The following is a 24,951-nucleotide window of genomic DNA, read 5'->3' on the forward strand; positions in this document are numbered from 1 at the left end:
TGAATCAGGGAATTCTTATAAGAGAAAACCTGGATGAAAAAATCATGCTTGCTGGAGTCTTTCTGCCTCTAGGACATGTCTTTTAGTAAGCCCTCCTTATGAAAGAAACTGCAAACTGTCTCTCAATATATGCCTTCAGAAATAAACCAGCAATATTTTATACCTCTGAAATGAGCAACTTTTAATCTCAGGCAGATAGACCAGATAGCAGTTCCATTGACTATTTAGGAGAAATGATAAACTTCTAAATCTTCGTGGTATCTTGGTGATGCAATCTATTGTAGCTATAGAGATGCAGTAAGAATATTTATCTGAAAACACTGAAGAAACAGTTCTGAACACTATTGTGCTGAGATCATTGGAATTGCTAAGAGCACTAACAGTCATAAAAACTGGCACCGTGCAGGTTTGAAGCTGTTTTTATCTACTGTTTTCTAGAAGATTAAAGACATGCACTGAAAATAAGCACTTCTTTTTGAAAGATCTTTTATTACAAAGAATGCCCATGATAGCTTTTTTCCACTCCAATATTTTATTTATTAGGGATTTTACAATGTTACATATGTAATATAGAATACTAATTATAAATAAGGCAACTTCTCTTAGAAGAAACATAAGAACAGCTTTTTTCTTTGGATAGATAGATTTCTAATCGAGTATCTTCAATTATACTAGTGTAAACAGAAAAATAAAGAACATTCTGAACTGCAAAAGGACACTCTAGACATTGGCGTGTTTTTTTGTGTGTCGATAATATACAAACATTTCAGAGACAGCTTCTGCATAGCTGAGATTGTTAAACCCTTACTTTTCAGACAGCACCTGAGGCTCTACATTGAAGCTGACGCTACATAGCTAGTTGTGAAAATTAACAGGTAAGTACCATAATTGAGGAGCTAAACATTTGTCTTGCATGCAGGGCACATTGATTAGAAGGTTTTCAGAAGACTCATTACCAGCAAGTGTTAATATTTACTCTGTGGGCCAGACTGAATTTGGAGAACTGGAGATAATGGGACTATAAAGATGATATGTAGCTAGCAACAGTTGTGGCTTGCTTAGAGATACATGTAAACACAGTCCGCTTAGGACACTTAACAGGATAAATGTGGAAAAAAAGAAAGGATAAGGCAAACAATATGTCAAATGTTTTGTGGGCAGTTTTCAGTACATGCATGTTCTCCTATACTGCTCAGAAGAAATAACATGCCATGACTATTATTTGTAGAATAAAAGTGTTCTAGTGTTTCCCGTAGCAAAGATACCTACTCCTGTTACCATTTCTCAAGTGTTGTTGTTTGCTCTATGTAATGTGGTATCTCTCCGGATTCATGCTGGCTTTAATGCTCCAGAGACAGTTGTTTCCCTGCTTTCCTGCCCTAACAGACTTACTGTCCTCTCTCCTCTCTACATACACTTCCTCAGGTGCCTCAGTCACAGCTGAAATCAAAGAAAACTTACTGTTAGAATGACGGAAAGTTGTAGTCACTCTGGATGGGAAAAGATGTTACAGGTCTAAATTACAAAACCTAAAAAAATTACAATTGCTCATTGAGAAACAGTCTGTAGCAGTAAGCCCTGGGCAGGTTACCCGGGCAGGCTGTAGCCTCCTTGTGACAGAAGGCTGTAAATGATGGGTAAGGACAATTAGTCATCAGGTATGATGCAGGTACAGCTCACTATACTTGTAAGAACTATGGACTCAGTAAACGACTGCATTTTGTGTCATGTCAATGAAAATAGTTTGAATGGAACTAACACATAGCACATTTTTGTTCTCAAGCAGACTATTTCCTGAGTAAGCATTAAAATAATGAGTTTGGGCTTTCTTGTTTGTTTGTTCTTGTTTATTATTAATTACACATTATGTTCATGGAAATCCCTGTGTAATTATACAGGTTTTGTATCGGTTTTAGCCTTGGCCTTTGGCATTCAGACATCTGTGTATATATTTGCTGTCTTTTCATATTCTTCTCTGTGTCTACCTCCTAGATTTGATAGAAAGTCCCATCAGAAAGAATGCAATTCCATTAATACAATACCTGTAGCTTGTCTTAGTCATGGGAAGGCTTTATAAGGCTAAATAAAAATTCATGAGAACTAGCAATATTTATTAAAATTAGCTCAGGTTTGTTGGTACAGAAATTAAGCTCTGGCATGGCAACTCCATTGTCACTTCTAATTTAGATCATTTTTTTAATTCATTAGTCTTACTCTGTGTATACCCTTTCCTCTTAATGAGAGCAGAAAGAGAATTTACAGCCTACTGAGTTAGCCATCATAATTGTAAGCTTGTTTCAGGCCCTCTCAAACCACAGGTTTTGTTAATATTATAAGCCAATTTAGCAACAAAGCCCTGATAATAAATATAGTTCAGTAGCGGTTTTAAAGCAGAGGTAAAATGATCAGACCTTTATGTATTTGTTCTGTGTATAACAGCACAGAAGGTTTTGGTGCAGCTGGATCATATGCTGCCCACATTTGCTGATTGTCATGGTGATTTACTGTTATAACCAAAACTTTCCTGCTTCTGCACTCTAATAATTGTAGGGGATTTGTAACATTTATGGCCAAAATCATTGGGAATCTACTTTAACGTTATATCTGTGCCAGTAAATTTAATGAGCGTCATGGAACTTCCATGGATGTTTAAACCCAATCATCGGTAGTTTAAAATGGTTAGAATTATCCTTTACACATTTTTTTTCATGTTCCCACATCGTTCTCAGGGGCTAGCACAGGCCAGTGGACACTTGCAGTTTGCATGTAGCCACCCTAGTTTGGAAACTAAGAAAATATAATAGTGTGGATCTGATGCATTGTGTGCCAGTGAGCCTCAGTGGCAGGGAAGGATCCTGGGAACAGAAGATGTTTGTATAGTCCCAATAGTCTGACCGTCAGAAACATTGTACAATATGTGCAATATTTTTCTTTAAATGGGTTTGTAGTTGCAGACCTAACTCTTTGTATATTCACGTAACAAACATAAGCTTATTCCTTCAACAAGGAAGGAGGGGAGAAGGAAGGAGTGGCAGTCGGCAGTCTAACTGCTGGTGTCTTGGTTAAGAGGCTCTACCATGTCATCCTCACTTGCCCATCTTACCACTGATTGCTTTATGGCTCTCAGTACCATTGGGAGTGGATTACGTTAGACTAAAATATTGAGTGGCTCTTTACTTTTCAGGACAAAACCATGAAGTTCATTGGGAATGTTAATTTAAAATTATTTTAGCTATATAATAAAATTTACTTTTAATGCTTGTGGGAGAAGAGGGCTGCTGAATGTTTTAGGCAGGCAAGGTTAATGTAAGCTGCTTGCTGTATCTGTATAGCTCTTCAGAACTTTTTTTGTTTAGAATAAAAAAAGACTGTTCTCTTGAACTGAGAAGCAGTTTCTGTATAAACTTGTTCTCTTCTGCTTATTTCTGTATATGAGAGAAAACCAAAGAATAGTATGCAATGTACTGATTTTTTTATATTTCCTCTATAACAATATTGTTTCTTTATTCCTGCTCTTACAGGTGAAACAAGCTTTTCATTTTATGTATCATAGGGTATGAGTATAGTCATGATCCTGCCTCACAGATGATGATTATTAATTTCTCAAATTTTCTGGAAGAAGAAAAATTTTGAACACTGTCTCTAAATGTTGGGGTTTTTTTTGCCTACTGAGGATTTTTTCTGGTCCCTGTTGGAACAATTAAGACTATAGCTTTCAGTGGATTAGTGTAACTCAATCTATTTAAAATATTTAAAATATCATTATCAACAAAGACTTTTTAGCACTAACCACTATATGAGGATCATAGCCTACTTACCCAAATAATATGTTTGATATTTTTCATCCTTTATATGGCTCTTCAGCTTCTGGAAATACTCCCCAAGTTAAATACTCAATAGAAAGCCAGTGTAATTTTAGACACTGGCATATCAGAAATACCTGCAAGGATAGTGGAAGTGGGAGCCAGGTGTGGAGATGAGAGAAGGGAAAAAGAATGTGCTAGTTCTGTCCTATGTTGACAAAAATACAAATAGGAGGTGTGTGTGTGTATGTGAGGAAGTTTCTTGTCAATCTAATTCTCATTATATACAGTTCAACTAGAACCTGCAAATGAGGCTTCTGTAAGAAAAGTCATCATAAAGCAGTGTGCCATTAGTCTCATTGCTGTGTTTCTTTTTTCTAGATATAATTATTTCTGTTTCAGTTTTTAAGTGAGGCAGAATTCCCCTCAGAGTTCCTGGTTCTTCACAGTAAAATGTTTGTGTGACCTTCCCAGTCACTAAAGAATCCATATATAGGCTACTCACTGACTCTAATTCAACTTCCCTAGATGATCAGTTTCCTGAAATGAGTACAGTCATCTGAGTTACCATAGATACTCTTTCTTAGCAGAACAAAGGTGCATGGAAAATAACACCTAAATCACTGGCAGTTCTGCAGATCTCCAAAATCTGAGCTGCATAAATCACGATTTTAAATCACAATCCTCTTTCCTCGTCTCCAGGGAGGCAGAAGAGAAATCACAGACAACCAAATCAGGTTTTTTTCTGTGTTATTTGCACTGCAAACAGCTAGAACAAGTCAGCACACAGAATTAAGCTGAAGGAAGTAAAATTTTGGGCATGGATAGAAAGAGTAGGATAAAGGCTAGAAATGAGTCAGAGATGACCCTAAGATAGCAAGCACTGTTTATAATTCTTATAAATTCCTCCCAAATGACAAGATTTTTGTTGGTCTCATGGTGATCCTGTGAAGCTCCAGTGCACTCAGGAATTTCCATTTGTTCTGTAAAAGTCTCCTCTTCCAAACAGCTCCCATCTTGTGAAATGAGTGAGGGGGCAGGTGACAGAGCTGAGGAGGGGACCGTGCAGGGCAGGAGAAGCAGAAATGGGCCAGAATAGATGTGTGGAGTAAAAGAATATTTCTCATTTTGCAGTCAGAGGAGCAGGTATGACTACTGACAAGCAAGAGCTCTGGAAGCTTCAGAGGATGATAACCACAACGCATACTGGATACAGAAGAATATGTTCATTAATATGACACCTCATACATGCCAAGGATAGGGAAAGGTATGGTTCATTAGATGCACAAACCCATTTTTCTTAACAACCTCGTCACTGGATGTCATCATGATTCATGATGATCATGTCATCATGATCATGATTTGCATCAAGGCAAAAATTCTGAACTTGAGCGATGAGGAAAAAAGTGGTCGCTAATGGTTTGAGAGAAATTTATTAAAGGAGACCTAGTAAGCCACCTGGGTAGTAGCCTAGAGATAAAATGAGAAGAGACTAGTTAGAGCTGTACAATACACATGAAACTGATCTGCATGGAATTAAATAATTTTAATTGTCCACATGACATCAGCCACAGTCATCATGTGCAAGACCAAACATGTCGTTAAACCTGACAAGATATTAATTTAAAAAAGAATAATAAAACCAAGAAAAGCCTGACAAAAATACTTAAGCTGTAAAGAAGGCTTTAAGACTGCTGAATCATGGTTGTACAGGTTTTGTTTGTTTTATACTGAATATGAGGTCAGATCTCTACCGTACCCAAATTATCAAATAGAAAAGTAAATACTGAGACAACAGATTAGGCAAAGAGACAGTAAGAACATCAGGTGAGGACAGATTTGCAAAAGCTGCAGGTAGTGCAATACAGAAATTTTTAGGTAACTGTGTCTAAAAGGCCCCAGAGACATGTACTGACTGAGCATTCTGTGATTCTGTGTGCTGAACATCTGAAATCTCAGATTTGTTGTTAAATAGGTGGCTGACCCACAGAAGTAGATTTCCGATAGCAGGCAGTGGATTGCAAATGTAGAGAAGTGGTTTCTGCCTAGCAGTATGAATTTTCCTTGCTCTGTTTCCAAAAAGGGAGTTGAAGAGTAACCACAGCACCTCACTGGCACCATGCAAGCTCCCATGGCCCCAGAAACGAACTGGGAGATGAAGTCCATCATGGGAGGCTAAAGTATATTTCCTTCTTCATGTAGTCCCCAGTAGATTTGGAGCTGGCAGATGAGACAGCATAAGTATGGGGGTGTCTGACAGTATCTACATAGCACAAAAAGTCAAGAAACAATTGAGTTCTTGAGGTCAAGTGAAAAGTAAGAAGTTGCTAGAGACTGTTCAATCCCAGTGAGGAAGTATGACAGACTGGAAGCAATTATATCAAAAATTAAAAGAGAAGCCCTAAACAATGACTGTAAGCTTTCAACACAAAGTTAATGTAACCAAAAAGAACAAAACCAGAGCAATTTATGTTGTATATGGAGTGCTCACAGCACGCTTGTGTTGACAGAGAAAGTAACCAGTGAGTAGGGAGCGAGTAGTGGTGAAAAGAGTACTGAAAGGGACTGGGAAGTTTGGGCTGGAAGAGTCTAAGCACTTAGATGGATGGGTTTGGAGTGAAGAAAATGCTTACATTTCTAGTTTCAGCCCTAAAATCAAAAAAAGAAAGGGGCTGAAGAAGTAAGATGTGCATGGCATGGCTCGCCCTTTTTTCCAGCATGCTTCTAAGATCTTGTGGAGAGAAAAGAGTGCGAAGAGGAAAGAGACAGAAGCTAGAGAATACCTGATGTCTGCTGCAAAGGTGTTTGGCCAGGAATGCAGTAGGAATGTGACTGCAAGGCACTGACCTCCTAAGGCGTACAGTTCTTCTACTACATTTTTTCAAAAAACTTTGTTTGCTGAGGACACGTTTCAAAACACCATTTGATCAACTTCTGCTGTACTAGCAAGCACACTAGCATCATTAAGGTTTAGTCGAATTAATTTTATCTGCATATTGCAGCTTCAGCATGCTTTGCATCTGGGACAGCTTCCCACGGAACTAAACCCGAGCAATTAAGCCGGTGAACAAGCGCGCGCTGTGCTGCCTAATCCCAGCTGCGAGCGCCCGCGGAGCCGCCCCGGCCGGCGGGAAGCCCGGTGGGTCCCACGGGGCGCAGCGGCCGCGGCGCCGGGGCAGCCGCATTGCTGCGGGGCGGGCGCCGCTCCCAGCCCGCCGCTCGGCTGCGGGCGGCCTTCGCACGGACCCAGGATTTTACCGTGCGATAATACCTGGGCCACCGCTAATCCCTCCCGTCAGCAGAGCGGAGCAGAAGCGCTTGCACAACCAGCCGGGGCTTCGGTAACCAGCGAGGGGGAGTGCGAGCCCCCAGCCGCCGGTGCGGCGCTGACAGCGCGGCCAGCCCGAGCCGGGCGGCCGGACACCAGCACCACGGACACTGCCTCGGCCTCCCGGCGGCCGCGCACGGGCGGCTGCGGGACCGAGCCGCGGGGCCGCGGCTGAGCGCGCAGCTGCCGTCGCTCTCCGGCGGCTGGGCTCGGCCGTCCCCCGCGGGCGGCCGGTGCGTTCGCGAGGGACAGAGGGGAGCACTTCCCTGCTCTCGTCTCAGCCGCGACCGCCTGCAACTGGTGTTCACGCAGGGCGACTCCCGGGCTCCCAAGTTTAGCGCTGAGACAACATTTATTGCCGCTATTCCGGGGGAAGGGCGCCGCTGCTGCCGCTGCTGCCGCGAAGGGAAGCAGAGGAAGAAAATGGGCGGGAGAAGCGGCAGCGGCTCGGAGGGGCACGGGGCTGCTCTCGGATGGTTTTATTCACCCCCAGTTTGGCAGCACCTCTTGCTGTTTGCGGTGCTGCGCTCCTTTCCTTTAACATAAGTATTTAGCTTAAAACCGCCAGTGTAATAACTCCGGGATTTATCCCCTAATGAGGTACGAGCCGCGTCCTCGCCCAGTAAGCCGGCGCTCGGTGCTTAGCGAGCGGCAGCCCTGCCCGCGGTGACCTCCTTCCTTCCCCCAGGTGCGCTGCTGTCCTTGTCCTCGGCGGCGCCCGGCGCCTGTCCCCTCCCCGCCCGCGGGCGCTCCCACCCAGGGCTCCCCCCACCCTTCGGGTGTTCGGGGCGGTCGCCTGTGATTTCTGGTTTCTCTGCCCGGCGATCTGCGGCCGTGACGGTTCCAGCCCGGGGGAGGTGTCAGGCCTGGGTGTGTGTGTGTGAGGTGACAGACACAGCCCTCACCGTGACACTGAGGCAGTACCATTTTTCTTTCAAAACTGAACGCTGTGAATTCCTCCACACACGTCCCGTCCCCCCGTCCCCCCCCGGTTATTTTTTGTTATTAGGGGCCACCTAGGCGCTGGGATCTGACTTTCCTTCCCGCTCGCCGCGGGAGCGCCCCCACCCCGGCCACCACAGGCCTGGGGTTCTCCCTCTCCCGCCCCATCCCCACGCCGGGGACTTTCCGTCGCGACGCCCTCGCCGCCGGGCGAGACCCCCGCGGCGCCCCCTCCGCTGCCGCGCCGGTCCTCCCCATCCTCGCCTGACCTTCCCAACATGGCGGCAGCGCCGCCCCCCCCTCCCTCCGCCCCGCCGCCGCCGTGAGGGGCCTCCTCGGCGAGGGGGCGGAGGCGGCTGCCAGGCGGGCGGGGCGGGAGGCGGCCGGGGCCGTGCGGCGGCGGCGGCGGGAGGAGCGGGCGCGGGGCTGGGCCGGGCGGGGCGAGGCGGGGAGGTGCGCCCCGGCCCGGCGCCGCGCACACTGACAGGCGCTCGGCCAGCAGACGGCGGCCGCGCCGGGGTGCAGAGGCCGCCGCACGCCCTCCCGCCGCTGCAGAGGGAGCCGGCCGGGAGACGGCGTCGCTTCGGCGGGGAGGCGCGGGGCGAGCGGCGCTGGAAAGCCCCGGCCGCCCCCACACCTGTGCCCTCCGGGAGCGGCGAGTGGGTGTAGCCGCCGCCGATCACCTGGGATCCCCGCCCCGTAGCGCCTCCGCCTCCCGTCCTCGCCCGGCCGGGGAAGGCGCCGCCGCTGCGAGCGCCGCGCTTCCCTGCGCTGCGGACGGCCGGCGGCAGCAGGGCTAGGGCCCGCGGGCGAAGCGAGGCGAGCGCTGCGGCGCCGGTGGTGCTCGCCCTCTCCCGAGAGCCGGGGCGAGGCGGACAGGAGGGCGGCGGCCCCCGGCCGGCGGAGCCTGCGGCGCGGGGCGCTGGAGCCGCGGCAGGATGAACCCCAATGTCACCTACGCCAGTCGCAAGCGGCGGAAACCTGTGCAGAAAATGTAAGCGGCCCCGCGGGGCGGGCGGGGAGAGCGGCAGGGAGGGGAGAGCGGCGCCCCGGCGGCTCGCCGTCCTGCCGCGCACCGCGCCGTGGAGGCCCGACGGGGGCGGCCGGTGGCGCGGTGCGGTGCAGGGGCGCCCGGGAGAGGTGTGCCTCGGGGTGCTGTTGGGGTTTTGTCGTTTTTAGCTCTTTGCTTTAAAAAAAAAAAGGAAGGGAGTGTCGGGGCGCGGAAGGTCGAGGCGGTGGAAGGAGGGAGCGGTGCCGGCAACGCAGCGCAGCCGGCTGACCTAGATTGGGAGGCATCTGAGGTGACGGCTCCCGAGCGGTGGCTGCGCTCGCCCCGCGGCAGCGGGTCCCGCCGGTGGGTGCCGCGCCGGGCGGGCCCCCCCGCCATGGCCGCCGCCCGCGCGCAGGGCGCCCCCGCCGCTGCGGGCCGCTCCGACCGCCGCGCACCGCTGCGCGCTCAGGTGTCTCCGCGGGAGGTGCGGGGCCGGAGCCGGGAAGGGCTCGCCCGATTCCCACCGTTTAGGGCTGTTTTTAGCCCGTCAGGGAGGGCTCAACCGGCTTTACCCCTCCGGTATTACATTAGACGTTTTTATTTGTTCAGCTCCAAACGAACCGAGTGCTGCAGACCGGTCGAAGGGGCGGGGGGCGAAGTCTGGCCGTATGGTGGCTTTTTCCTTATTAATTTATAATTTTGAAACTCTGACTAGTACTTGAGCAATTTTGTATTATGCACCTGCTTTAGGTTTGAGTCCCAGGCTTTGCATGCTCTGCTCAAAGGCTGATCTGACGAGAGTGCTTTTTCAGGCTAGAGGGGTTGCTTAACTTGCACTTTCAACTGAAAGTCAAGAATCTATAGGTCATGAAAACTATCACAGCTAAACTGCAGAATTGCAAGAAAAATAAAGCTCAAAAAATCCCCGTGTACTTCCATGGGGTACTTCTGTAGGTGGAAAATGACTGCCAAGACTACAAAGGCATTAAAGGAGAGAATGACAAATATTTAATGAAATTCTATTGTGAATGGTATGTTTTTAGATTTATAGCAGACAACGGGCTTAGAGGGAGGGGAATCAGCTTGAGCGCTTACTTCTTTACGGTTGGAGTTGTTTGAATGAATGTATGTACATAGCTGGGTTAGCTGGTGTTTCACCCTACAAATTAACACAGAAAGTGTACAAGTGCACATTTTCTTAAAAAATGCCTTGTTAGAAGATGCATTTCTTATGAAAATAGCAGTGTTTTGCTCTTTTGACTATTCATTTCCAAGCAACAATGTAGAGGTACCTCATTAAATTCATGCTGTGGATATGGATTTTAAGAATGAAATGAGTGTTTTTTCATGAAGAAATAAAAGCATGTTGGTGGCATTTGTAGACTATTAGTAGTACCTAAGTTCTGATTGTGCAAGCACAAGATGTTGTGCCTTGCTGGTAAGTTAGCCTAATGTGTGGCTTACTATTAAATTCTGGTTAGCTTTGGTCAGAGGATGTGGAACCTTCTCTGTTACGTTACTGCAGTATCTACATAAGTAATCCTTTTCAGTCTATCTCGTCTATATGCAAGTTGGCTGATCTCTGATTAGTTGAAGCCTTTTTTTTTTTATTATTACTAATGGCAGCTATTTATCTATTGAGGGTAATGGCAACTATTTATCTATTGAGGGACTTTGCCCTTTAGGACCAAAGAGAGAAGTGCTTCTTCTTAGAATAAAAGCATTCGTATTAGTTTGCTCACCCATAAATTGAAGCGGAGGCGAAGTATTAACCCGCTTTGCTTGGGTTACTAGAAATTATTTTAATGCAAGATAAATGTAGCTCACTTGTAACGCTTATGTGTTCCTTTTCTCCTCAAAATGGCAATGCACTTTAGTTTCTTCTTCTAGAGCAGCCTTACAGAACATTGCTAGTGGGTCAGAGGGTTCCCATTTCTCACATAACTAGTTACAGACCGTACCTTTAGGCCAAAAAAAGTGAGAGGCAATAAGCTTTTGTAACTGATTGGGGGAGGGAGGGAAGATGTACTTGCTGATGGTTAACAAAGGTTTGACAGTACCGTGATTTTAATTTGTTTGGGGTTGCTGTTTCCTCACCCCAGCAGAATTCTCAGCTCTTCAGGGTAAGGGGGGGGGGGGAAGATACATTGTAATACATTGTTGCAACTAGTATTGTTCATAGAAGAGATTGTTTATGTAAATAATTGTTCTGATGTTTTGTTTGCCATGTATGTAATTCCAAACAGAGCAGGATAATTGGTAATCTGTGACAACAGGCAACTAGTTTATAGAAATGGAAGAAGCTATTAATATAATGCTGTAGTTGCCATGGAAAAAAATTAAGTAGAAATACTTCTTGCTTCAGGTACAGATAACTCTTTAAAGCCATGGTGGTAACTCAAAGCCAGTTTAAGAAAAGCCCCCTCTGCAGCTCCTCATTTCTGTGTGTTATATAAAGAACTGAAAGAGCTGAACTTGAGAGGGGAATCTCAGGCTATTGCCTGAAAGTGCCGAGTGTTGAAATGTATTTTTTTTAATTTAGTTGGGAATTACAGTATCACAGCTGAAAAAGAATAGCAGTCATGTGGGCACTTAATAGGCAACTATTCATACAGTTCATCTTGTTATCTTGTCATCTGAAAAAAAAAAAAAAAACGCCAAAAAACCCCCAGCAACCCCAAACCGCTAAACCATGTGCATTCTAATTGTGTGTAATATACTACAGAAATCACTTTCTCAAACCCTTGGAACCTTTATTTCCTCCCTACGTAATATTTGAACGCTGCGAGTGCCCCTGGTGGCAGCGCGTCCCTGGGGTGTTTCACTCCCCGATGAAGCCTGGGGAGCAGTGGGTGGCCCCTGCTTTTTCTTGGGGTTTTTGTTTTTTCAGTCTTGAATTCCTTTTCTCTAGTGATTATTAACTGAACTGCTGATTTAAGATACTAGTAGCAGGAAGGATAAAATGCAAATTTTATAGAAGTGGGGCTTACTGTTGATAGATTCTAGCATTAGGTGATGGATATTAGATAAATGTAGCTCCACCTTGTAGTTTTTATGGTTTTCTGCTTATTAGCTCTGATTTGCCTTGGTTTGTTTGTTGGGGTTTTCTTCAGTGTTTGGATAGCTATTGTTTTGCGTAACTGGATAAATGTAATAGATAAGGAAAGGGTTGGGGAGGTATAAATGTTTCATACTATGCAGGTGCAAAAAAGCATAAAGGCATGTTTCTGTAGCAGACTAAATAAGAAATTATTATATGGTTTTGTTCTGTGTTAGCTTAAATGTATTTATGATATTAAGTAATCCAGAGGAAAATGTTGGACCAGTCGATCCTTAATTATAACGAGAGACAGTAATTTCAGAAAGCAGTACAGAGATAATGTAATCTAAAATATGCAACTATTTATGCATTCTTTCAAGGTAAATGAACAAGAAGTTCCAGAACAAGATTTAAAATGGAAGTTCATCAGAAAAGAAAAATAATGGTTAAGATACTCCTTTGTGTAAAGCAGTATCTGTTACAAGCAGCAGTTCGTACTTCTTATTTGAAAAGGAGGCGATAAAGCTGTTTTCTATATAGTAAGTTTATTCTATGTATGTAATGATAACTTTGCCAGTCTTGGGGTACCTGTGTGTTACATGTAGACTGCTGCTTAAAATTCACAGGGTTTAAGGTTTGTGGTTTTTTTAGTTGGTGGATTTTTGTTCAGTGCTTCTTGCAATACTATAGAAAGAGGACCTGTAGCAACTACAGATAGGCAAATGTAGATAACATGGTCAGTAAATAGGAAAATACCTTTTTTTTCCCTTTTCTTTTTACATATAGCCTTGGCTTGTCATCTTAAACGGTAATGAAATACGTTAAAACTGAGTGCGAAACTTTCATTCTTGGTTGGTGTTCTGGCTGCCTCTGTCACTTTGGTAGAGTTTTCCTTACACCAAAACAACTAAACTGTTTACTACTGGAGGACAAACAGTTTCGTAGCATCAGATGAGTAGCATGCTGATGATTGAGACTGTTCAGTAAAACCAACTTTATCCCTACAGTTGCATAAATCTTTGCTGATTTTGTCGTCTACTGAAGGAACTACTGGAAAGGGTCTCTTGCCCCTTCAATATAGATTGACAATACGTTTGATTGAAGAGGTTGGTAGTCTGTGTCATATCTTTTGCTTCCAAAGGAATCATCTGCTGGATTTTCAGTAATCATAAATCTGGTGTGGGCAATAAGATTAAATGCTTAGAAGTATTTTTCAGTTGCTAAAGTAAATAGAGAATTTTAGAGGATTTCACCTATTGTAATGGTGACTGCAGTGGTAACGTGCATTTTATATACCTGACCTACACTGAATTAAATCGTATATAGAAGAATAACATTTTATTGCATGTACTATTAAATATGAAATGAAAAATACATGTAGCTGAAAAGATTAAATCCATTAGCTAGGTGACGTGTATGCTCTTTCTTCAGTCTTTTTTTCCTAAGCAATAGAACAGTTCTAACTTGTACTTTTTTAACATGTTGCTGTAGCTTTAGCTCTCTTCTTGCACATTCTTTTATTTCCTGACTTCATTTCGTGCTTCAGGCCTTAAAAAGGTTTCATACCTTGTTAATAAGTTATCATGCTTTTCAGTGCTTTATTTGGTTTTTCAAAGTTTTTGTTGTCATATTATGAATAAACTAAATTTGTGCTTGCTTTTCATTTTCTCAAATAACTGCTTCAATGTCACTTAAAAAAAAATAAGCTAGCATGTAAAAATTGAAAATTATTTCGGCCATGTGATAATAATTAAGACTTAGGTACTTGCACACTTTCCTAGTGTTAATTTCTGTGAAGGCATACATGGTAAGCATGTGTAATGAAAAATTCTGATTAAGTAGGGTGTAGCAGACCTGTGAAAATAGTAGTCAGCTAATGTTATGGTGGCAAATCCTTTAGAATTGTAAAAACAAAAATTAAAGAGTGCTGGCTTGTCTTGCAGCTGTTGGGACGATAGATTGTAGCTCAGTTTGGAGGCACTGAGTGTATCAAGACTGCTTGCCTTTGATTAGGGAATTCAAATTTCCTGTGAAAGGTAAAAGATTAAGAACGGAAAGATCAGCTTAAAATCCATTCCCTCCCATAGTATTTTTTTTTTTCTTCCCACTTTTTTAAAAAAAACACATGCATGGATTTAATCTTGACATAGCACGTAGTTTCCCCTGAAGATAATTTTCTGCAGTGCAGCTAGGGCTGTCTTTAGCATCAAGGATTTACGTAAGTGGATGGAAAATGGTTTAACTTACTACTTACACCCCTGGCATTTCTGCCCTTACTCCCTTCACTATGGGGGGGATCCATTTTTATGTAATTAATTTTAGTTGAGTCACAAAGGGGAAAATTAGTGAAAATCACTTTGATTTGGAGGGAGAGAACATGGTAAGATTTATGCTGCAAATACTGGTAACTTAGTATTCAGAAATGTTGTATACTACACTTAGAAAATCCTTATGCTTTGAACTAGTTAGGGAAAAAAGGAAGAAAAATTGTTACCATGTAAAGCAAAAGCAATTAAGTCTAACAACTTGACAAGATAACTGCACAGTTAGTTTCAACTAACTTGTCAAATTGCTTATAGAAGTTTTAAGCAAAGTGGAGGACAGTTGTGAAAACAGATAACTATAGTATTTGGAAAAGTTTGTGTGTTTTGAATGGTTTCCATGGGGAACTCCACTTTTTGGAAGCAGACCTGTTTGAGGTCTGAGTGAGCTGTTCACTGATTGTTACACAACTGTTACCTGCTTAAAGTTTGGAATTTATTATTCTGTCTCTACATTTATGGCAGTTTAATACATTAAAAGTTATCTTGTAAATTTCTTTTAATGTTACTGGTAATGTTTGGTGATTTAAAACTTTATTTTTTAGGGTTATATTTAAATTGTATTAATCATATAGCTTGTACAAGTGAATATTCTGCCAGAATATAAGAATGTGAAGAAAGCTTTACTATATTATTTTAAGTTTAATATTCACTTGGGGATGTGGTGAGCTGCAGGTCTCAAAGTCACGGCTTGTGACTGAAGCACTCATCTAACCAAATATTTAGTTGGTCATCCGTTGCAGTTGATGATGAACCTATACTTTTTTTCAAGAGAGAATTTTTGTATTTCATGATTCATTGTTTTTCCCCAGTTTTCCAGTGCTTTTTGGATAAAGGTCTACTAGAACCATGTCCTAGACAATCTTTACCCTGCAGCAAACTTAACTTTATTCATCTGGGGAGTAAGTAGTTGCTGCTGATGTATCATATTAATGTGTATTAACAACATCTTGTATTATGGCATCCTCAAGTTTCCAGGCTCCACATAAGGAGCATGCCTCCTTCAGTATGCAAAAGAGTGGCTCTAGTGCTAGGGAACAGGCAGCAAGACTTATTTTTGACAAGTGACACTTACTCTAGTGTCTGTATTATTCAGTGATGCCTGTAAAAAGAAGGGCTTAAATGTAAACTAACAAGAAATCTAATTGAAATATGAAGTAAAAGCAAGCTAAAAATAGGTATGTCCACTCTGTTGCTACTTATTTGACTGGAAGTATCAGTTGAAATTGTTTTTCAGCATGGTTTACTTTCAGCAGTAGCAAAAATAACTCTTGGAGCTTTTGCAATTTCTCATTGTAAGGTTGAGAGAAGGACGAAGCTTGGAAGCAGACTAAATGAAATACTGAAGAAATTAACTGCTGAAAGTATTTATGCGTAGTATTTTGGTGGGTGATACATCTTGCAGAACCAATGTTTCTATGAGAGCAGCACACATTGGTCACTGCTGTAGATCTTAAGTAGAACTGCCGTACTGGAAAAGTGATAATGAATCATTCTAATTAGAAAACTGTTCAATAAATGTAATAAAATCTGCTATGGCTCTTGCAGACAAATGATTTTGTTTCAGTATTGGCTTGTAATGACTAATTTTAATTCAGATGAGTAGGGGTTTAACCTGGCTTTTAGACATCTGTGTCTGTGGTATGGGAAGGTATGAGTATCCAAGTATCTGGAATGGGAGCTCAGGCTAGACATGAATGGAAAATAGCAAGTTTACAAAAACTTTATGTAATTCATAACAAAGCTTTTTTAATTGTGCATTTTAATGTAGAAAGTTGTGCTTTTGTCATGCTGTGCTCGAAATGCTGTCAGCTGAGAGGTGGCTTAAAGGGTAAGCTTGATAGTGTTTGCTGTATCTCTTGTTTTCTTGTGCAGTTGTGGATGCCTTGTTGTCTAGCAAGTTACTGAAACTTTTGTTGTATTCAGTTGACAATATCATGCTCCAAACGCTGACAAAAATTAAGGACACCTGTGAAAAATTGTAACTGAAGTGAAAGAGTGTACTGTTAAATGCATTTGTACACATCTTACTAAAAATTATTGAATTATTTGTAAGACTAACATTTGGAAGAATTCAAGTGACATTTGAATGAAAGTATAGGAATCTTTTTATAAAAAATGCTGAATCTCAGAGGTTTCAAATGTTCATTACATGTTCAAATAGCCATTGTGGGTCTAGCTGCTTCATTTAACAGTGTGTGTGTGTGTGTGTGGGGGATGATGTTAAACCATTGTAATTTTTTTTTTCAAATGGAAAACAGAAGCCACTTGGGGAAGACACTTTGCTTGTTAAATTTTAAAAGGCAATCTGTAATATTAGGTTTGGCAAATATTTACCTTTATTTTGGGAAAGAAATTATGTTTATATTGTGTTTTGTTGTTTTTTTTTTTTTTTGCCACAGAGTAAAGCCATCTCCAGCTGAAGGAGTCAAGTCCAATCCATCCAAAAGACACAGGGACCGCTTGAATGCAGAGTTGGACCGCTTGGCTAGCCTTCTGCCTTTCCCTCAAGATGTTATCGCCAAGTTGGATAAGCTGTCTGTCCTTAGGCTCAGTGTCAGTTACCTGAGAGCCAAAAGTTTTTTTGACGGTAAGGATTAGGAATTTATTTGGTTTTGGACTGCTTGTAAAATTCTGTTGGTACTGTATCTTGATTTCAGCTGTTTAAGTACTTAAACTGTTAAATTTATCAGTATTTCAATAGAACATCCAGTTGCATGGGTATATACAACGTAACCATATAAAGTTTCTTGAAAACCAAATGTAACTACTTATATTTCACTTAAATCACAAGTCTTTCAAGCCTTTGCATTTGGAATTAATAATTGCTCTTAAGTCTCCCAGTCCTTTTCACTAGACTATCAAAGATATTTAAGCGGTTTTGTGTTTTCCCTTCCGAAAATCACCTTCATAAAACTATTACTGTTAAAATGTCATATGAATTCCCATTAGCTGTTTGATTTGCTTAATGGTGCATCACAAATTACTTTGTTTTAACGTAAAGTAATTGCTAGTGCCCCTTCCTTATCACAAAATTGACTTCCTTATCACAAAAAAGAAAGAGAGGCAAAGTCTTTCCTGTGTTCAAGCCCTGATTAAGGCAGGGCATGAGGCATTAAGATGACAGCTAAGGTTCTCCAATTGTGTGGGCAGGTTTTCAGTGACCCCAGCCCTGGCAAAGGTAATACAGCAGCACTTGGAATAGTAATCAGGCCAGAAGGATGTGTTCCCTTACACCATCTCAGAGCTGGGCAAGGAGTCCTCTACCCCTCTCCCTCGGTACCTGAACTATTTCGTAGGGTGAGATCTGATGGCTGGCTTCGTGCCTGTTTCTTCAAGGGCAGAAATAGTCTGGCCCTTTTCACTGCTGGAATAAGCCAGGGAGCTTGTATTAAAATAATTGTCCTTTTTTTACCAGTCAGTGAAGTTTATATTATTATTTATATTGTATATATTATACTGAAGATGGAATTATGTTGATCAGCTGTAGCTAAGAAATCTTGCTTACAATGGAATTGATAGTAAAACAAAACAACCCCCAAAAAAACCCAAACAAACAAAAACCCAACCTTTACAATTTAATAAGTTTTTGGACATTAAAATAGCCTCTGTCCTCATCAGTTGAAGATTTAGTGTTTCAGCTTCTTGATAAGTGACTCTACCATGGATGAAAGGACTGAAGAAACCTAACTGCAGAAGACAGTTCTGCTTTTCCTGCAGGAATACAAAACACTTTATTTTCATTTATTGTGTCTACTGGCTTCAATTAAGTAATGTTCATAAATTTCTATCCTGTGTTTTATTGCTTGAAGAATATAGGCAAGTGTCTTAATTTCTATGCAAGTGTCTTCATTTCTGTACTTGTTCAGGACAATTCTGAGTATGGAATCTACTCAAGGCTAGAGTTGGTCAAATATTTCTAGCAGGTTTTTTTCAAATGAAAATATTTACTCCTGTGAAATAAAAAGAGTTCTCTTGGCACATCAGTTCATCAAAGTCTTTGTGAGATGTCATCTCAGGTGGACTGCAGTAAAACAAGTGATTTGGCTTGTCAGTGTTGTCTTGGTGAATTGAAGAGGAAATTCTAGTCTTGAACTTTTTTTTAAAAAATAGTTTTCTGAAACAAGTAAAGATTGCAAGTTTTTGGGATGGAGCGATAATAGCAAATCTGTTTCTCATGCAACGGGAATGCTTGATTCTTGTTTCTCCTCCCCTGACAATTTGCACTTGAAGGTCCTAGAATAAAAGGGTTTAAGGCTATGATTTCTATATAGGAAAAAATCTGTGGCTTTAGCTGTAAAGAAACCAAAATTTACATTAGTTGCTTGTTTCTAATTTGAACACAAAGGTAGCTTTCAACTCCTTAGCATGGTGATGAATTAGATGTGCTTTAGTGGCAGAGAAGTTATTTCAGGTTCTAATTTAACTACTGTGGATCCAAAGTTGAAGCAAACTTAACCTGTGTTTTCAACTCAGTAGCATACTATTAGCATGTTACCCACATCACACAACCATATGCAAGCTAATGCCACCATACTGAACCACTGCTGTAGAATACAGGGTATTTGATTTTGTTGTAATGAATTAAGTAGCAGAATTTTGATTTGCCTCATAGGAAAGGACTTTTCAAACAAGTGCATATACTAGATGCATTACAGCACAATGTTTTACCTATCGTCTTTATAAAATAAAAAAGCCTCAAATGATAAAAAGATAAATTATTTGATGTTTATCTTGTGCGAGACACTGAATAGTGAAGGCAAAGCAAGTTTAGCCTGTACTTTCAGATAGAATAGCTTCAACAGAAGCTATCTAACCTTTTTTAGTAGTAAAAAGCCTTTTTCTACTACTTTTCAGGTCTTTGAACTGTAGGACTACCAACCAAGTTAGTAATCAGTATCTAGCTGAAGGAGTTTAAAGGCTACTAAAGTGAAGATAAACAAAAGTAATCAATCTATGACAGGTCCAGTATTGAAAAATAAGAATTTTTTATGCTATTTTAATGTACTTAAAAACATGGAATCTATTTCAGTTGAACTTACCCCCCAAAAAAGAAATTAATGCTCTGAAGGACAAAATTAACAAAAATACCCTGAAACCCCTAGGTTAGAGTTTCATGATCTGTCTATGCAGTGCTTCTTACCGAATTGCTCTTTTGAAGGATTGTTTTGTGTACTTAAATACATGCAGAAAGCCCTATAGAATAAATCTGGCAAATGCAGGAGTGAGCACTGATTGTCACCTTGAGTGCCTAGACTGAGCCAACAGGTCCACTTTATTAATGCAGCGTGCTGAAGTGAAGGGAAACGCTAAATGAATAACAGGATGCAAATGGGGGGTGTGTAAATTCCTGCGGAAAGTAAAATATAAACGCGCAATCATATGATCTTGCTTGAAAGGAAACCCAAGTTTTTGCTGCAACAATAGATATTTTTTCAAAGAAAACACTTGCATTTTTCCAAGTTTAAATAATCCAGAGTGAATGCCTGTTTTCTGAAGGCGGAAGTCTGGGGAGGAAAAAAAAAGCCCTGTTCTGTGAAAGACATCTCAAGAAGTTATATCAATTTGAAAAAATGTACCTCACTTAGATGTCTATGAGGGTTTTTGTTGTTACTTTAAAAGCTAAGTGTATATATCTAAAAAAAGGAAAAGAAAAAAAAACCCCACCAATCAAACAGAAAAGCATCTTCCTCTGCCCCAGAGCTGAAGACAGATGAGTTTTTCCATAGTGTCAACTGAAACATGGTACTTAGGCATGCTTACCATATTTCAGGCTGTAGGAAATAGGTATACATTTATTTTTTTTTCCTCTTCCACAACTCAAGATACACCCCTTTAGATACACTAGTTCCGTGTGGTCAGGTTAGTTTCAAGTCCGCGTGGTGTCAGAAGGCTTTCTGTATCCCCATGTCAAGCACTCTGGCATGCTTTTATATGTATGAATTTGACCTTGTAGTCAAGAAGGAAGTTTCAGTAGTGGCTTAAAATACTGTGTCTCAAGTCTGTTTCTTTATAAAGTCAAAGTTATTGCATGGTGAGACAAAGCGAAGGAGTGATTTAAGGTGGTGTCGCTTCTCAGCTGTGTGGTGCTACCTGTCTGTACTAAAGTGGATTAGCAGTCCTCAAAGTCAAGCAGGTTAGCTTAAGTCACCACTGGAGTATTTATTTTGTGCATGTAAGATACTTTCTGGAAGTGGCTTAAGGCAAGCTTTTTATTTTTAAGAGATTAGGATAAATCAGGCAGGTGTCTGCTGACAGTCGGTAAAGAAATAGTTTGTATGTTTTCCTGGTATTGGGTCACCCTGTTTTGACGCTAAGTGCCTGTGCATGTGTGCATTCAGCAGTGAAAAGTATGAAGTAGAATATGGGACAACAGCTCTATGTGTGGGTGCAGGTTAGTGCAAGTTCAGCATCTGGAGCACAACTGGACAGTCATTTAGGCATAGCCTTGTTCCCGATACATGCTAAAGGAAAAAGCCCTTTTGCCTCTAGCTTTGGTCTTTATATAATGAATTGATAATCATTTAAATACTTTAATGCAGTAAGGAAGAACATTTATAATTAGTCATCTTGGGGTTTTGGTGAAGCAGCTAGATTAAAGAGATAAAAGTAAACTTTGTGTGATCGATCACTTTTTTTTAATAGTATGGGCATGATTTTTCATCTTAAAGGTATACTGAGAATTAAGGAGAGCCTTGCAGGATCTAAAATGAAGTAGCTGTGCTCTGTGTGTATGTATCGATACATTAGAAACAAATTTTAACATGTTGCTTATTAATTATCCTTTCATCCATTTAGCTAAGAATTCCTGTGGCTTAAAATATGTGTTTTTTCCCCTCTTGCTTATTGGACAGTTTTCTGCAATTACAGAAGAAAGTTTCTGCTCAAAATTAGTTTAGAATTGGTTTCTTATGTTGTATGCAAGTGATTCTGGCAAGCACAGCAATAACAAAATAATTAAGAATTTTTTCCAGTAAGTTTGTGTTGCCTAATTTTACTTTGTAATATAATTAACACACATTCCTTGGCATAAGATAGCTGAAATTTTGCACCCATTGTCATCACATAAAATACATTCTTTGATGTAATGTATTTTTCTTGTGATGCCTGCTGTTCTATCATACTGTGTATTGCAGAGAACAGACTGAATGTGGTTTCTGCTCTGGGGAATATAGCTTAAGATAAGATGTACAGATGGGAAAGACGGGCAAAGTGGGAGACAATGTATACATTCTGTTGCGCTGAGAAAGGCTGCAACATGTAGATAGCCTTGCTGCCAAGTGTTCTGTGGTGCTCTGAAACAGAAACCTGAAAGGGTGGAACAACTGATTACAACTCAACCTGTTAAGGCCAGGATAATACAGCAGGTCTGGCCTGACTTGCTTTTATTTCAGACTGTTACTATATTTACTTGCCATGTTTGTCTAATGCAGTGTTCCTCATGTATTCTTTGAAAGTGTGACTACGCTTTCATGTTACCCTCTTTCCCTGCTCCTCATACTGCCTACATGGACACTCCTGACTCGCACATCAGGAAAAACTAAAGCCCTCCAGGGCAGAGCAGTGGAATCAGGCTGCACTTAATGCTTTAAAGTGTTTATGCTGATGCCATATAGGAATTCACTGTTGCCAGCAGCTTCTGGTGGGCTTGACTAGACTTACTTAGTTTATGACTCCGTCTTGAGCCATTTTTGTACTCTCAAGGTAGGAAAGAGCCCGTATTTGAGACAGATTTCTTGTGGGTTTTGTAGAACACTATCCGATTTCAATGTGAAGAAGTTAAATGGAGAATCCACCACATCTCCTGGTGATTATTCTAGCAGATATATCATCCTGTTAAAATATTATTCAGATTTAAATTTGCTTGTTTTCCGGCCTTGAAAGTTATGTCATTCTCTTTCTAATTTCTACCATGAATTAATTTTCCCGTTTTTGAATGAGCTGCTTTGAATCTTATCTGAGAGTTAGGAAAAAAAGAAAAGGCAAAATCCACCCAAACAAACCCACTATGTGTCCTTTTATACTGTCTGCCCCCGGCCCCAACCCAAAGTTATTACAAAATTTGAACTTTGGAACTGTAGTTATTTTGGTTTCAGTCAATCATACCATTCAAGTTATTTCCTAATCCATGCTTGTTCTTCCATGCTGCTGTACTTGTCTTCCCCCCGCCCCAATCCCCCGCGATTCATAGTGAGCATTTGTGACTGTCTGCTACAGGCTATTTTAGCCTGTATTTTACGTAACAGAACATAAGTAGGGATTTAGGCTTTGAAGTCCTAAATTCTGATCCTCAAAAATTATTATTAGAGCCATGTAACTGTGACATCACCTTAAATCTCAAAATGTGTATGTTTTTTCATTGTTACATGCTTATTCTTAGCTCTCTCGGAAGCATTTTATTTTTAGGACTGCTGTGTTCGCTAGGCAGCCCTATACCCCTATGGACTGATGTAATTGGCGTTAATATACCTTAAGACAAATGTCTAAAATTGAAAATTCTGTTTATATCACAAAGTAAGAGCCTAATATGTCAATATATTTGTAGGCTAAAAAGGAGGAACTGGGTACAAATACTGACAGTATACTCTTTGGATTTTCTTTTCCTGTTGCACTTTAGTATTTCAGCAATTAATGTTAATCATTGTTAGAACTCCCTTTGCAGGGAAGAGAAATAAAGGTTATCTCTTCTTCTCTGCCCTGTATGTATGTTTTAATCAAAGGCATACGGAAAGCCATTGTAGAAGCCTCATATGTTCCACAAAGCTGTTGTAAAATTTCTTCAAAACCCTGTTCCAGTATGCAGAGCATTTGTCTTTTCCCATAGCTGTTTTTAATAGGGAGACTAGTTTTACAGCATACTGTTCTGGGCTTTGCTCTGAATACCTGTTGCAGTGAATACTCTCTCATTTGCAAGATCAGAGCCTAAAATACAGTTTATCCTATGCTAACCATGTAAGTGTTCTGAAGATTGGCGTTGTTAGGGTTAGCATGACATTCAAGCCCAGAATGGGTACCAAGATAAAAAGCCTGGCTTTGGGAACTACTGCTGGTTCTCTGACACTGTGTATTCCGAATCTTGCAGTCTTTGTTAATGTTTTTATTACTACGCTGTAGCACCTAAAGATAATGAGATGTGGAGCTTGTTGTTGTTGTTGTTAGACAAATCATGGTAACTGATCCCTCCTCCAAAGACAGTTTGAGTGGAGAAGTATGATTAGAGCTAGCACCAGGCTCTCCAGATCTGTCTTCCATGGGCTTTGTGATTCACCCATTTGAATTTGTCCAAGTGTAGTTAGCTTGACTACGACTTTAAAAATATGTCCTGGTAATTTAAGACTTTGGTATGGATACACTTTAAAAATTTGTAGAAATCATCTATTATTACTGGAATAGCTTTTAATACTGTGTGCCTTTATAACTCTGCAGTTTTCCTCCTGTGTGTGCTTGTTGACAGGAGAAATGCCCTAGCTTTTCCTGTTAGACTTTATCTGTGTTCTGATAAGGAAGTAAGACTTGCTTGTGTGCTTGAGCTCTGTAGATGTTTACAGTTCGAACCAGTTATAACAGTGTTTATTTTGCCTCAGTAAACAAAAACTTTAACTCTGTTAAAACAGTTTCTGCTCCATACGTGCTTTGATAGAACACTAGTTAAAGAATGATTGCTTTTGTGGATAGTTTTGGAAATCTAGCTAGAAGACTGGAAGCTAATTCTAGTTACCAGAGCTCAGTGGTTGTAACAGGTTCATTTATAATTTCTTTTTAAGAGAATCTGAAAAAGTTAAAAAATAACCAATTTCAAATGAGCTCTTTAGAGTTTCAGATGGTGTATTGATTCATGTTTCCTGGGAGAAGCCTCCTGGGAGTTCCTGCACCTCAGTACAGTGATGGACTGTCCAAGCTGTATTTTAACAGGTATTCTGTTAATGATAAAACTTAGTTATTCTAGAAACTTAAATGAAGTAAACTGTAAGAACCACAATAGGATTATCTGAAATTGTCTTGAGAAAATGTAGGTTTGCTGTTTGCCAGCTGTGAACATTAAAGGGGACATACAAATACGAATTAGTTGCCCTCAGTGATGCATGCTAAACTCTGCTTTTAATTAAACAAGAAGATGCTCACTTTTCCACTGAATAATTGCCTCTTGAAATTCAACCCATCTGCCTTTTGAATTGCTCAGTAATGCACACTTTATGTGTGGAGTCATATAACATCTAATAAGCTGAAAGACAGACGTGCTTGGCCCCTGAAGAAAAATTCTGATTGTATAAAGTAGGAGTTTACTGGAGCAAGTCCATGGCCTAGATGGGCAAATACTCTGACTCCCCATCAGACTCTATTGTCATGTCTTCAGCAGTACAATTCCTGTGGGTTAGCACAAGACACTAGCTTTTTCTACTGAAGTATTCCATTTCAGTGAATTAATTTTTGCCCCTTGATGTCTACATGGAGGTTACAAGTTGTTGAAGGATGAAGTCTTTCCTTTACTAATTATTATTTTTTTTATTTTATTTTTTTTTTTTAGG

The 24,951-nt window shown here is 41.1% G+C and overlaps 1 protein-coding gene across 1 annotated transcript in view; it reads left to right on the top strand.

Annotated features, from left to right (window-relative positions):
* The first annotated feature begins 8,532 nt into the window (after window positions 1-8,532).
* The window catches only part of AHR (aryl hydrocarbon receptor), a 62,193-nt gene continuing 45,774 nt past the window's right edge, over window positions 8,533-24,951 (top strand). Inside the window, exons 1-2 of the mRNA XM_037383435.1 lie at window positions 8,533-9,067; window positions 16,828-17,015. Coding sequence (XP_037239332.1) covers window positions 9,012-9,067; window positions 16,828-17,015 — 244 coding nt within the window. The 5' untranslated portion in view covers window positions 8,533-9,011. The remainder of the gene's footprint in view (window positions 9,068-16,827; window positions 17,016-24,951) is intronic.

This window comes from Falco rusticolus, chromosome 4, assembly GCF_015220075.1.
Source record: "Falco rusticolus isolate bFalRus1 chromosome 4, bFalRus1.pri, whole genome shotgun sequence".
NCBI lineage: Eukaryota > Metazoa > Chordata > Aves > Falconiformes > Falconidae > Falco > Falco rusticolus.